The sequence below is a fragment of the Choloepus didactylus genome, chromosome 6 (assembly GCF_015220235.1).
Source record: "Choloepus didactylus isolate mChoDid1 chromosome 6, mChoDid1.pri, whole genome shotgun sequence".
In the NCBI taxonomy this organism is placed as follows: Eukaryota; Metazoa; Chordata; class Mammalia; order Pilosa; family Megalonychidae; genus Choloepus; species Choloepus didactylus.
The window spans coordinates 16,108,231-16,122,152 of NC_051312.1; the positions used below are offsets into that span (position 1 = coordinate 16,108,231).

The 13,922-nt window shown below is 38.2% G+C and overlaps 1 protein-coding gene across 1 annotated transcript; it reads right to left on the reverse strand.

Moving 5' to 3' along the window:
* Positions 1–6,692: 6,692 nt before the first annotated feature.
* On the reverse strand, positions 6,693–8,883 carry LOC119536605 (olfactory receptor 5A2-like). Its single transcript, XM_037839456.1, is given in 3 exon segments — positions 6,693–6,724; positions 6,727–7,655; positions 8,822–8,883. Coding segments are annotated over 3 exon segments (1,023 nt in total).
* Between the last annotated feature and the right edge of the window lie 5,039 nt (positions 8,884–13,922).

The window sequence follows — 13,922 nt, forward strand, 5'->3', positions numbered from 1 at the left end:
TATCAGCTTATCTTAACTTGACCTTAATTACATCTCCCTAGATCCTATTTACAAATAAGGTCGCATTCATGGGTACCAGAGGTTACGAGTTGAATATTTCCTTTTGGGGGACACAATTAAGACCCTCCTTCTACCCCAAGCTAGTTGCAATGGCTAATTGACTGTATTTCCTTATTGGCTAAAAACAATCAGGATTAAGCCCCTAAATCAGGTTTGGGACTAATCCTACTCAAACAATGAGGGCTGAGAACAGAAAAGTGGTCTCCTCCACAAATCAAAAAAATCAAAGTACTCATCTCAGAAAGAATGATTATGTATCTGGGCAGCAAAAAATAAACAAACCTGGTTAAATACTCCAATCACTAATCCGTGTGTGTGTGTGTGTGTTTGTGTGTGTGTGTGTGTGTGTGTGTGTAAAATCATATACATGGTACCTACAAAAAAATTAGGAGAATATAGGTGGTACGTATGGTTAACAACCGGGTTTCCACAAAACTCAAAAATTAAGCTATAAAATCAGCCCATAATTGATAAGATAAAATGCATTAACAAAGGCATTCTACAGACAAAATATTAGACAAAAGAAGGACAAGTTCTCAATTAATCAATATATAAACAGCATATTGATTTGAAGGAAGATGGCCATCTTGGAAAAGATGTAATGTCCTTGCCAAGGGCTTCATTCTGTCTGGCTTTGTAGCAGGTGTATCCCTAACATGGAGCTAGGCACATCAGGCACTGGTATACACTGTCCACTTTGCTAATACTTTCCTCCCCAAATAGACTCTGAATTATAATTTGTCTTCCCACATGGTTTCCTCAACAGACAGATAATTGTGCCACTGGCACAAATACAAGCTTAGCAGTTATGTTTTTCACTGAAAACTAAAATGAACATTCTGGCTTATGCAGATAACTATTCTGAGCTTGATTATCTTTGGTCCATCTGGAAAAGCTTTTAAGTCTGATGGCTTAAAAATGAGAAGATAGCAGCATAGAGAGGAGTGGAGTTTTGTCAGTCCCCTGGAGTAACTAATAAACAACCAGGAACAACTAGTAAATGATCCAGAATAGCTGCTGGGGGACAACCATGACTGTCCACACATTTTGCACCAGCCTGGATTGGGTGGAGTGGCTGAGATCACAGCATAAAATCTGTAAGTAGAAACTGTGGAACCGTGCCAGGAGTCCCCTCACCCCATGGAAGGCTGAACTGCAAAATCTCACTCTGGGAGAGATCAGCAGTCCCAGAGCTAGTGAATATAGCTCAGCCCAGCTCCAGCTGGGGTTTTAATTAACAAATGTGGAATGCTGAATACAAGCTGCAAAAATAATGAGCAGACAGAGGCTTTTAGTGACAACTGACCTTAAGGAGCCAGAAAACACTTATGTCCCAGGAAAGGGAGCCCAGAAGACCAAGTACTTTCTCTGGCTGATGGGCAAAACTGGGAGACTGTGGACTGGCTCTGAAAGGAAGCATTCTTTCCCTTTTTACTCTCTCATCCTGAGTGGCTCAGTGGAGAGAGCCTCAGCCATTTTCAGTTCACAGTGCTCTGACCCAGGCAGGGGTGGAGATAACAGAGTCAGAGAGACAAAGACCAATTCAAACGCAGAAGACAACTCCCTGGGGGGTGTATCTTCCCCAAGAAGAAGGAGGTGGGGCCCAATTCTACAGTCATCTTCCTTTCAGGATTCAGACCCCAGAGGCTGGGGGAAAACAAGCAAACAGAAACTATAGGGGCCACACCTCCTTACACCAGTTGGGAGTGAGAGGCTGATAGGTGCCACCTGCTGGGCAAGTTAGGAAAAACACAGTGGCTAGAGACCTCACATGAAAGTCTGTCAATCTCTAAGACACACCCTCAGGGAGACTTGAAACTGAATATAACCTCACTCTGACATCTGAACCCATTATGGTCTGGGAAAATCTGATTGGGGCAACTGGGGAAGCCAGAGACCTAGACAAGAGAGGACTACAAACTACACTGGGAAGGGCAGAGATATGGCCCAGCCAAAGGAACAAACTTACACCTCAATCAAGATACAGTTGTGGTATTTTTTCACTTTAATGAAATAATCAAGTAAAGATTTTCAAAGGAATATGCTAAATCAAAACAAAAACAAAGTCTGTGAGTTCAGGGAAGATACGGCAAAAGAGATGAAGGATATAAAGAAAATACTGGATGAAGATAAGGTAGAAATCAAAAGTTTGAAAAAATAACTAGCAGAATATATGGAAATGAAAGGCACAATACAAGAGATGAAAAACACAATGGAGACATACAACAGCAGATCTCAAGAGGCAGAAGAAAACGCTCATGAAATGGAGAACAAGGCACCTGAAAGCCTACACATGAAAGAATAGATAAGGAAAAGAATGGAAAAATATGAGCAACATCTCAGGGGATTGAATGACAAAACAAATTGCATGCATGTACGTGTCATGGGTTTCCCAGAAGGAGTAGACAAGGGAAAAGTAGCAGAAGCAATAATAGAGGAAATAATCAATGAAAATTTCCCATCTCTTTTGAAAGTCATAAAATTACAGATCCAAGAAGTGCAGTATACCCCAAACAGAACAGATATGAATAAACCTACACCAAGACACTTAACAATCAGATTATCAAATGTCAAAGACATTGAATAGGAAGTGAGATATGGTAGGTTTGTATATGTTAGAGTGAAGCAGTGACACATCCCAAAGTAATTTGGGCAGAGAATAAAAATATATTTGCAGCCCCCCCCCCCCCAAGGAACTGGCAGAAAATGTGGGGGAGTTGGACTTCCTCTCCTGGACTGATGCGGATGTTCTCACAAATATTGAGGACTGGTGGTTTGATGTGCTGAGCCCTCTATCATGGGACTTGCACTTATGAAGCTTATTACTGCATGGGAGGCTAGACTTGCATATAATTATACCTAAAATTCTCCCCCTGAGTACCTCTTTCTTGCTCAGATGTGGCCCTCTTTCTCCCTTTAACTAAGCTACCTTAGCAGGTGAACTCACTGCCTTTCCCCCTAAGTGGGAGCTGACTCCCAGGGATATAAATTTCCCTGGCAATCCAGGATATGACTCCTGGAGATGAATCTGGACCCAGCATCATGGGATTGAGAATATCTTCTTGACCAAGAGGGAGATGCAAAATGAAACAAAATAAAGTTTCAGTTGCTGAGAGATTTCAAATGGAGTCGAAAGGTCACTCTGGTGGACATTTTTATGCACTATATAGATAACACCTCTTAGGTTTCAATGTATTGGATTAGCTAGAAGTAAATACCTGAAACTGCCAAATTTCAACCCAGTAGTCTGGACTCTTGAAGGTGATTGTATAACAATGTAGATTACAAGGGGTGACAGTGTGATTATGAAAATCTTGTGGATCGCACTCCCTTTATCTAGTGTATGGATGGATGAGTAGAAAATAGGGACAAAAACTGAATGAAAAATAGGGTCAGATGGGGGATGATTTGGGTGTTCTTTTTTACTTTTATTTTTTATTCTTATTCTGATTCTTTCCTATGTAAGGAGAATGTTCAAAAATAGGGTGATGAATGCATGACTATATGATGGCACTGTGAACAGTTGACTGTACACCATGGATGATTATATGATATGTGAATATATTTCAATAAAACTGAATTCAATTTAAAAAAAATATCAAAGACAAAGAAAGAATGCTAAAAGCAGCAAGGGAAAAACAATCCATCACATACAAAGGAGGCTTGATAAGACTATGTGTGGATTTCTCAGTAGAAACCATGGAGGCAAGAAAGAAGTGGCGTGATGTATTTAAGATACTGAAAGAGAAAAACCACCAACTGAGAATCCTGCATCTGGCAAAACTGTCCATCAAGCATGAGGGAGAGTTTAAAATATTCTCTGACAAACAGTCAATGAGAGAGTTTGTGAACAAGATACCTGCACTATAGGAAATCCTAAAGGGAGCACTACAGACAGATAGTAAAAGACAGGAGTGAGAGATTTGGAACACAATTTGGGGTGATGGTAGCACAGCAATGTAAGTACACTGAACAAAGATGACTGTGAGTATGGTTGAAAGAGGAAGGTTAGGAGCATGTGGGACTCCAGAAGAAAAGAGGAAAGATAAAGACTGGGACTGTAAAACTCAGTGAAACCTAGAGTGCTCAACAATTGTGATAAAATGTACAAATATGTTTTTACATGAGGGAGAACAAATGAATGTCAATGTTGCAAGGTGTTAAAAATAGGGTAGTATTGGGGAAAAAATAGTCAATGGAAACTAGAGACTATAGTTAACAGAAACATTGTATTATGCTTCCTTTAATGTAGCGAAGGCAATATACCAAAGCTAAATGCCTATGAGAGGGGACATAAAGGAGTAGTATATGACACTTGGCATTGGTGATGTTGTCTGACTCTTTTATACCACTTTAGTTTAATTCTACCCTTCCTTTTGTTGCTTTTTAGCTGTCTTTTTTTCTTTCTTTTGTCTCTTTACCTCCTTTGACTCTTCCTCCTTCCTTGTGGAAGAAATGGATATGTCCTTATATAGGTAGTGGTGATGGTGGTGAATGCATGAATATGTGATTATACAGGGAACCATTGATTGTTCACTTAGGACAGAACGTATGATGTATGGTCAAAACTGTCTTAAAAAAAAACAGGTTGATGAAGAAATCTTGAGGGCACTATATTGAGTGAAATAAGTCAGACACACAAGGACAAATATTGTATAGTCACACTGAAATGAAGTAATTATAATATGCAAACACATAGACATTCAATATAAGTTACCACGATAAAGAATGAGGATAAAGAATGGGGAGTGGTTGCTTATTTTGAGCAAAATGTTTAACTAGGTTGAACTTAACTGTTTGGAAACTGACAGAGGTGATGGTAGCACGCTATTTTGAGAGTGACTAACAGTGCTGCATAGTGTGTGAGTGTGGTGGAAAGAGGAAACCTAGAGTCACATATGTCACCAGAAGGAAAATTGGAGGTTCAAATATGGGAATGTATAAAACAGTGAACCTTGTGGTGGACAATGTCCAGGAATAATTGTACAAATATCAGATATCTCTTTCATGAAATAGAACAAATGTATTACACTATATCTAGAAGATAATAATACAGGGTTATATAGGGAAAAATATACTTATTGCATACTATGTACCACAGTAACAAATGTAACAGTAGCAAATGTACTATACCAATACAATGATTAAATAATGGTTAAGGTTATGGGAAGATTTGAGTTTTCTTTTTTTGTCTTTATTTCTTTTCTGGAATAATGAAAATGTCTTAAAAATGGAAAAAAATTAATTCTGGTGATGGATGAACAGCTATATGATGATACCATGGGCAACTGATTGTGCACTTTGCATCTTTGGATGATTGTACGGTATGTAAACAATCTAAATAAAATTAAATTTAAAAAAAATGAATACTCTTAATCACTCTTTGCTATAGTCCCTCCAGACCCACTATCCAATGCATCAAAGCCATTATGAAGATCACATTTTCTACCAAATTAAATGAACATCTTCTATCTTGTGGCTCAGATACTGATAAATCATTATAAATAAATAATAATAATAAAAACAAAAATAATATCATTTCTTAGCATTTACTATACTCGAAGCACTATTGTAAGCATTTACTGATTCATTTAATTCTCACAATAAGCCTATGGGATAATTATTATTTTTATTCCCATTTTACAAAGGAGAAACTGATGCACACAGCATCCAAGTAACTTGCCCAAGGGCACACAGGGACTTATATACTCATTTATCTATGGACTACCCAAGGCAGGCCACAGCTGAATATTATAACTTTACTGCCAGTTTGAGAACACATAACAAGTTCTGAGACAACATAAGGGAGAAAAATTACTGTCTTCAATTCCTTGTCTAAATTCTCTTCTAGAACTTGTTGTAAGCTAGGTGAAAACAAAGAACACTTCCCCAACTCTGAGTATGCTCCTTTTCTCCAGATTCCTAAAGAATTTTTAGTGTTGCTTAGAAAGCTGTTACTTTAGGCTTAAGCAATGATTCATTGGTTTTGCTTCAATTATTTAGTGACTGCTTTTTGTATAGTTGATTGAATTGGCCATGAGATTGGCCCATTTATTCACTCATTAAGACCCTAATCATAAGTTTTCAATTTCTTTCTTGCTTTACTACAGCTGAGGAGTCAGTACTATGCTCCCACCAGTCGCAGCAGCAGACTGTGTCAGTGATTCTCAAATAGGGGAGCGTATCTACCCTTGTGATCTTCATGTGCCCTGAGGAAGCATTTGAGAATCTCAAAACAGGGGAAGGCAAATGGGCTTCAGAAAAGTGTTAGCTCCTAACCCTCCTTAAGAATCACTGCTCTGAAGCTGGACTGAACATTTTTCAATGGTTTTCCTGCTACAGACATGGACTCAATTTTGGTATTCAAAATTGTTCAATCTTTGTCATGGTGGAGTTTTCTGCTAAACTGTGCTTTTACAATCTCAATCTATGCGTTCCTGGTCATTCTAGAAACCAATAATGACCAAAATTTTGTTCTAATAACCAAGAGATAAACTGGTTAGGGGAATAATGAAAAAAGGAGAAATAGTCTGGTCAACATAAATCATTGGGTGGTTATCTAGTCCTAAAACTATATAAATGTCTGCACAATTGCCCCAACTCACAACTTCATTGTGAACATTAGCTTAGAGTTAGAAAAATGAATGTCCATGAGAAAGCACAGGTCCCTTTCCGCGGCCTTCCTTGTGGCATTTTTGATCTCCTTATTCCTAAGACTGTAGATGATGGGATTCACCATGGGGATCACCACAGCATAGAATACGGACACCACCTTGTCCCGATTTAGGGAGTGGCTGGAATTAGGTCGCATGTACATGAAGAGACCAGAGCCGTAGAAGAGGGTCACAGCGGTCAGGTGAGAGGCACAGGTGTTGAAGGCCTTGGTCCTACCTTTAGATGAGCTGATTTTTAGCACAGCAGCAACAATGTAACCATAAGAAATGAGAACCACAAGGGCAGACACCACTCCCACAACAACATCCACAATGAAGATCACCACCTGGCTGGTGAAAGTATCAGAGCAGGACAGAGCCAGGACTGGGGGAAGGTCACAGAAGAAGTGGTTGATCATGCTGGGCCCACAGAAATCATGATGATAGACAGAGTAGGTTTCAATGAAAGAACTAAGGAATCCACCCACTTGAGACCCAGCCACCATCTTTAAACAAAGTATATGGGAAATGAGGGCTGTGTAGAACAGTGGGTTGCAGATGGCAGCATACCGGTCATATGCCATGGCTGCCAAGAGAAAGCATTCTGTCAGCCCCATTCCACAGAAGACAAAGTATTGCAGTGCACAGCCAAGGAAAGAAATGGTTTTCTGCTCTGTGATGATGTCAGAGAGCATCTTCAGAGACGTGGAGGTTGCATAGCAGATGTCCAGGAAGGACAGGTTACAGAGGAAGAAGTACATGGGTGTGTGCAGGTGAGAATCCATCCTGATGAGGGTGATGAGGCTCAGGTTCCAGGTCAGTGTCATGAGGTAGATTCCCAAAAATAACAGAGAAAGGAAAATCTTAATTGGGGGATGATCTGAAAATCCCAGGAGGATGAATTTTGTCACAAATGTGTTGTTCCTTTCTGTAGCTATAGAGCTGTTTCATGCAAAAAGGAAAGAAGCAATCATATAGTTAGATTTTGTTTGTTATTCTATGAATGGGTATTGCCTGAAAAGTGATTTGGGCAGTTAATATCCAGTTAAAGTCCCAGCTATCTCTTAGGCAAGGTCCTCTCAGAGGGAGTCTGCCTATGATAATCTCTTGGCACTATTTTAAGTGTTTATACTATATGCCTTGTGGACTAAAAGATATTGTGAGTCAGAAGCCTGGGTTATATCCTCAGCTCCTTCCTAATTCACTCGATGACTGTGGAAAGCTTATTTCACCACCTGAATCTTCAATTGCTCAATTATAAAATGAGAGGGCTGAATAAGTTTTATTCTACAGTCCCTTTGGATTTGGATTTCTTATGGATTTTTTAGCCTTTCTGACTTGAAAATGTAAACCCAGTTTAAGATAAAGTTAGACATTTATCATACTTTACATTTCTTTATTACAAACTTTTAAAAAAAGAACTAAACACAGTGGGCTATAATATTATACATATTCCATTTTGGAAGTGAAAAACCAGCACAGAAGAAGCCATTCTCCTAGGTTAAATACATATATATGTATTTACAAAATTTTTCTAATTATATAATTTTTTTGTAAGTCATAGCATAAAACATATAAAAAGATCAAAATTTGGAATAATGCAATCAGCACCAAAATTGGATGGAAGGACAATCTCCATAGAGTGAGGGATGGAGCAAAACCAAATTGACAGAAATTGACTGAGCTATGGTCAAGAGCCAGCAGAAACCAGTATTTTGAGGGCAAGAAAGATGAGGAAAAGGGGAGGATTCATTAGATATTAAAAGACAATGATATTTAAAGACAACTTTGATACCATAAAACCAGAGCAGATTATCAGTCTAAAGACGTGCAGTAAACCTGTACCTGTTTTGTGATTAAGCAAGGATGGGCTAGCATTGAAATATGGCTAAAATGAGAAATAAAAATGGGAATAAAAACACAGAAGTTCCCTAGGGAAGATTCAGTATTGAAATGAAAGTTTGTGGTATTTCATCATTTGTATAGAATGTGGTTGCCCATGCATGTTTGCAATTAATTATACTTATCTGATTGTGTTTCTCAGGTCCTCATCATGTTAAAAATCCATCCTAGATTTATGTTTTGTAAAAAGAATTTAATTTCCTTACAAGTCACAGACTGAGCAGCTAAAGCCAAGAAGAAGAGTCAAGACCACTTTTGACAACGTCATCAACGTTGTAAAATCCTATCAAAAAGATACACCAGCTTATTTGGTGAAATCTCCCCTACCAGAAGGTAAGCTGCTCAAAGACAGGCAGATTGCTGTCTGTTCTGTTTGTTGATCTATCCTGAGTGCCTTGAATACTTCCATAAGCACCTGGTAAATATTTGTTGAATGAGAAAATGATTGTTTTTTACTGATGATCAGCAAAGCCTAGAATAGTGTTTGGCCTATATTCAGTGGTCAATTATAATAATAATCACAAACACTTATTTAATGCTTACTGTGTACTGGGCACTGTTCTAAAGTCTTAATTTCTACTGATTCATTTAATTACCCCAACAGTTCCTGGAGGTGGGTAGTGTTACTCTGCCTCTTTTACAACTAATAGGGGGAAAAGACTGTACATTTACAATTGTCATTTTGTGGGAAGGAGCTGGATGTACTAAGTTACTTCATGCAGAAGTATCCTGGGATCTCATGCTCAGGAGAAGAAATATTGGTTGCTTTGCTCCAATTACATCTTTTGCAAACTTTAGTTCATCTGCATTTTCCAATGCTCTATACCTGGTTTATGGTTCAATTTTTTTATAGTTTGAACTCATGCACATAGTAATAACTGCTCCTAGAGCCTCTGGTCCTTTGTTACCGAGTCTGTAAAATGTCCTTTGGGAGCTCATTACTTTAATGGGCAGAGGTAGCCACATTCTTCCTCTGAGAGGCTGCCCTCTGTCACCTACTCCTGGGTCCAAGGTTAAAAACCCAACCATTATTAGAGAGAAGCAAACTTTTCTGAGGGCTAATTGTTCTCAGGAGTGATGGTGAAAGGACCCAACCCATAGCCAGAGTCTTCTTTCAGTCCCGTGTCTTACTCTCCTCTGGGCTTTCCCTGATCTGGTCCAGTTAGATTTCCTTTGTGAGTTGGTGGCAGCCTTCTGCTTTAAGACACCCTTTTTGGATGTGAACCACACAGACAAACAGACCAGACTTTGTGCTAAATATACTTGGTAAAAACACAGGTTCCCAAGTGAGAAAGTTGGGTTCAACTTCTGGCTCTGTGATTTTATCAATATAAATGTGTACAACATTTTTTAAGTTCTTTATCAATTTCCTCATTTGTAAAACTGGTGGAATAATAATACCTACCTCAAAAGGTGGATATGATATTTAAATGAGATGTGAATAAGGTCTTAGCACAGTGCCTGTGAATAGAAAACCCTCAATAAGTATTAGCTGATAACATTATCAACTCTGTCTCTAGGATCATAGCCAAGGGATGTCTTTCCTTTCTGAATTTTATTGTGATGACAACTGTTCATTTTCTCTTTAATATTTGCGTACCACTCAAACCCTTCCATTACCAAGATGTGTCACTGTGGGCATGTCAATTAAACCCTCTGGGCCTGAGTAAATTGGGCTCAGTTTCCAAAGACCCCTCATGTTCTGAAAGTCTGGATCTGTAAGTATAGATGAAATTTTAAAAATTTTATTTCCCCTTTTTAAAACATTTCCTAAAGTGATAAGTTTTATAAAAAGGAGTTAATCTGTTTCATGGATGATAGAATTATTTTCTACATGAAGGGATGTAATTGCTGAGGCTCTTGACATATAATGGGTAGTGGATGATTTTTTAGGGAAGGAAGCTTAGCAACTAAGATAGTTGAAGAAAATGGAGATAAATTACCACCAAAATCAATTGGGAACAAGAAATGGCAAGGAAATTCTTCATTAGGCAAAGCATTGTTAGTCAGGGTTGGGAATAAACTGACCTAGAAGATCCTACTACTGAATAAAGATCTGGGGTAAATTTAAAAGGTTAAATCCATAATTAGGATCAATATATTTTCTGGAGATTAGAAAAGCCTGATAAAACATAATGGCAATAGACTTTATTTTGCATGCCAACAACATTAATGAATCTTGAAGACATCATGTTGAATGAAATGAGCCAGACACAAAAGGAAAATATCGCATGATCTCCCTTATATGAAATATCTAGAAGAAGCAAATTTCATAGAGATGGATAGTAAATTATAGGTTACTGGGGACCCAGAGTAGGGGAGGAGAAGGAATTATTGCTTACTGTTTGCAAAGTTTTTGTTTGAGGTGATAAAAAGGTTGGGGTAATGGGTGTTGGTAAGAGTAGCACAATATTGTGAATGTAATTAATACTAATGAACTGTACACTTGAACACGGTTAAAAAAGTTTGAATTGAATGTTTGTTACTACAATAAAAAGTTAAAAATAGAACAGTGTGGTACTGGCTAAAGATAGCTGTATAGATAAGTGGAATATAATTGAAAGTCCAGAAGTAAACCCATACCAAAAATATATCAATGCAAATACCACATAAAAGAAAATAAACCACACATGGAATTATAAATGCTGAGAAGCAGAGGACCTGACTTTAAAACTCAGGTCAAAATTTATCTCACTAGGATTCTATGCATCTTAGAGTTTGTTCACTGACAGCGTCTCCTAAAATACTAATTGCCTTCATGTTTGGGTAACATGTCAACATACCTGTTTTAATGAGGCTATTTTAATTGTTTTAAAACAAAGCCCAGAAAAAATCCATTCTCTTGATTCTCAAGTTGGGGTCTGAAAAGTATTCAGTTTTGATTTCTTCCACTAGTGACTAGTAAAAACTTGAACCTGATAAAGATCCAAAGTCTTTTCACCAAGCAGTCCTATATAACAAATCCTAGGTAAAGATGCATTTAGAGATTTTAGAATTCTTTTAAAAATATTAAAAGAGGAAAAGCACTAGGCTAAAAGTCCTAAGACCTGAGTTCCAATTTCCCTTCTACTGTGGGAGATTAGGCTTTTGACTTCTCTGGGCCTCAGTTTCCTACAGTGAAACCAAGAAACTTAAATAGAAGAACCCAAACTGTATGATTACATCTAAGATAAGTCTACAAACCATAGCTGCACAGTGCTGGCCAAGTTTAGATCCCCTATGGGGTATTGCTGCCATCTTGTGGAAATGTGTCTAAATTGTAAGGTCAGTTTTAAGAGTTACCTTTAGGGCCTAAAATGATGAGACCCCTGCATTGCAATAATGATCATTATGAAACACATTATGGCCCCCTCCCCAGTCCCCAAGCACTGTACCATGAGCTTCTCAGGCATCTGAGCTCAATACTATACTTCAGTTCAATCTTGATACAGATCCCAGACCAAGGAGATAAAGCAACTTACCATACTTAATGTAAATAGTGAATAGCAGTAATAAATATATTTATATAAGGGTGATTGTATAAACAACTGCATGATTGTATGAGGCTCATATGACATAAACCTGTATGAAAAATATCATAAGAGCTCTTCAAATGGAAGGAGATATCATTTTGATTTCTACATTGCCCATTGGTCTCAGAAGAAACACCTCCAACTATAATATTCCAATACCAGTTTATTAGAAATAGCACAGGAATCTATATATAACTGCTGTTCCCAGCTAGCTATATGTTTTCATTTAATACCAATATTTTCATTAAAATGCCACTTAATGTATCATTTTATGTGCTTCTCCCTAAATATATAACTTTCCTTACCCACTGATATATTGGAAGTTGCAGGAAAGATTTAAAATAATTGTTAATGCAAAAGAAAAACTAAACTTAATGACACATGAGTCAACACCATCATGACTATGAATTTTCCAAGAAGGCTTTTAGTGTTGCTCTGACTAAAATCCCATTCATCAGAAGTTCCCTCAGGAACCCTTGAAGGGAGTATCCTAAAAGAAGACAACCAAGGTGTGATGGTTGGTTTCAGAGGAGAGTGGTGATTCCTGAAAGAGTCAGTCTTCTATCACTTTCATCATCCTTCAGCCCAGAACAAAGACCCATTCTTGAGTTCTAGCCCAAAGGGACTAGAAAAAGAATGGTGGAATGAAGAAGAAGCTGAAAAAGAGTGCTAGCTAACATTTATGGGGCATTGGAAGTGCAAGCAGCACTGATGCCAGTAGTGTGGGCAGCATCGGGAGATGGTGCTTTCAGTGCAGCTACATGACATGTGCCTTCATGGCAGCATCTGCAGCTGCAGCATGGTGCTGGTGTGCCTTGGAGTCTGTGACATCTGCAGTCAGGTACCTTCAGGAAACACCATCCTGACTCCAAACTAACACAAAGAAAAATGGCAGACAGCACAATAGCAGATTATTGTACAAACATGTGAAAAAACTAACATTAAAAAAAAAAAAAACAACATGTGAGACACTCTGCTTATAGCTCCCAGAATTAGAAGGAATTTGGAGGAATCTGGGGTTCCTGAAGAATGAGTAAGGAGAGATTCTGGAACACATTGTTTTATGGCTGTATCGTAATTATGCTTTAAACTACTCTGTCCAATGTGGCCAGAAATGATGGGTATGCATAACACTATTAATTTAAACTCTGAGATAAGAGAAAATAGCCTAGTCAAATGTGTAGAGGGTAAAAATAGAAAAGTACAGGAGATAAGACTTTGAGGAATATCCACACATGGATGGAGTTGGGGGCATGAGGACAATGAATTAGTGAAAAAAACGATTAGTACGCTATCCCTCATGTCCGTTCTGTTCCCCCAACACAAATGCACACACATGCACATACAAGCATTTTTCCTCCATTCTTGCAGTTCTCCTGGCCATGTTCTAAGCTACATTTGCAAGAACTGAAAACAAAGAAACAATAAATGATTTAGCCAGTGACTCCCTGCTTTCAGAATAACTCTGGGTCTATACAATTTTCCTTATTGAGCTCACCTCCCATGACTATCTTGGCTTTAAGAACTGAGACTTGCTTCTGCTTTAGGATAACTCTCATGAAAATTGATTACTTGTCTCTAGCTCTGGTTGCTCTTTTGTGATAGGGTTGCTTTGGAATTACCTTCTCTCAAATACAACTACTTGGTTTGGGTTGTAGCTACTTTCCTTCCTGATCAGCTGCCCATTTGGACTTACTCCACTGTCATTTCACCTTTCCTTACACTGAAAATCAGATTAAAAGAATAGCCTGGCACCCATTTTCCAGGTTCTTTCCCTCACTCAATCCACCTAAAG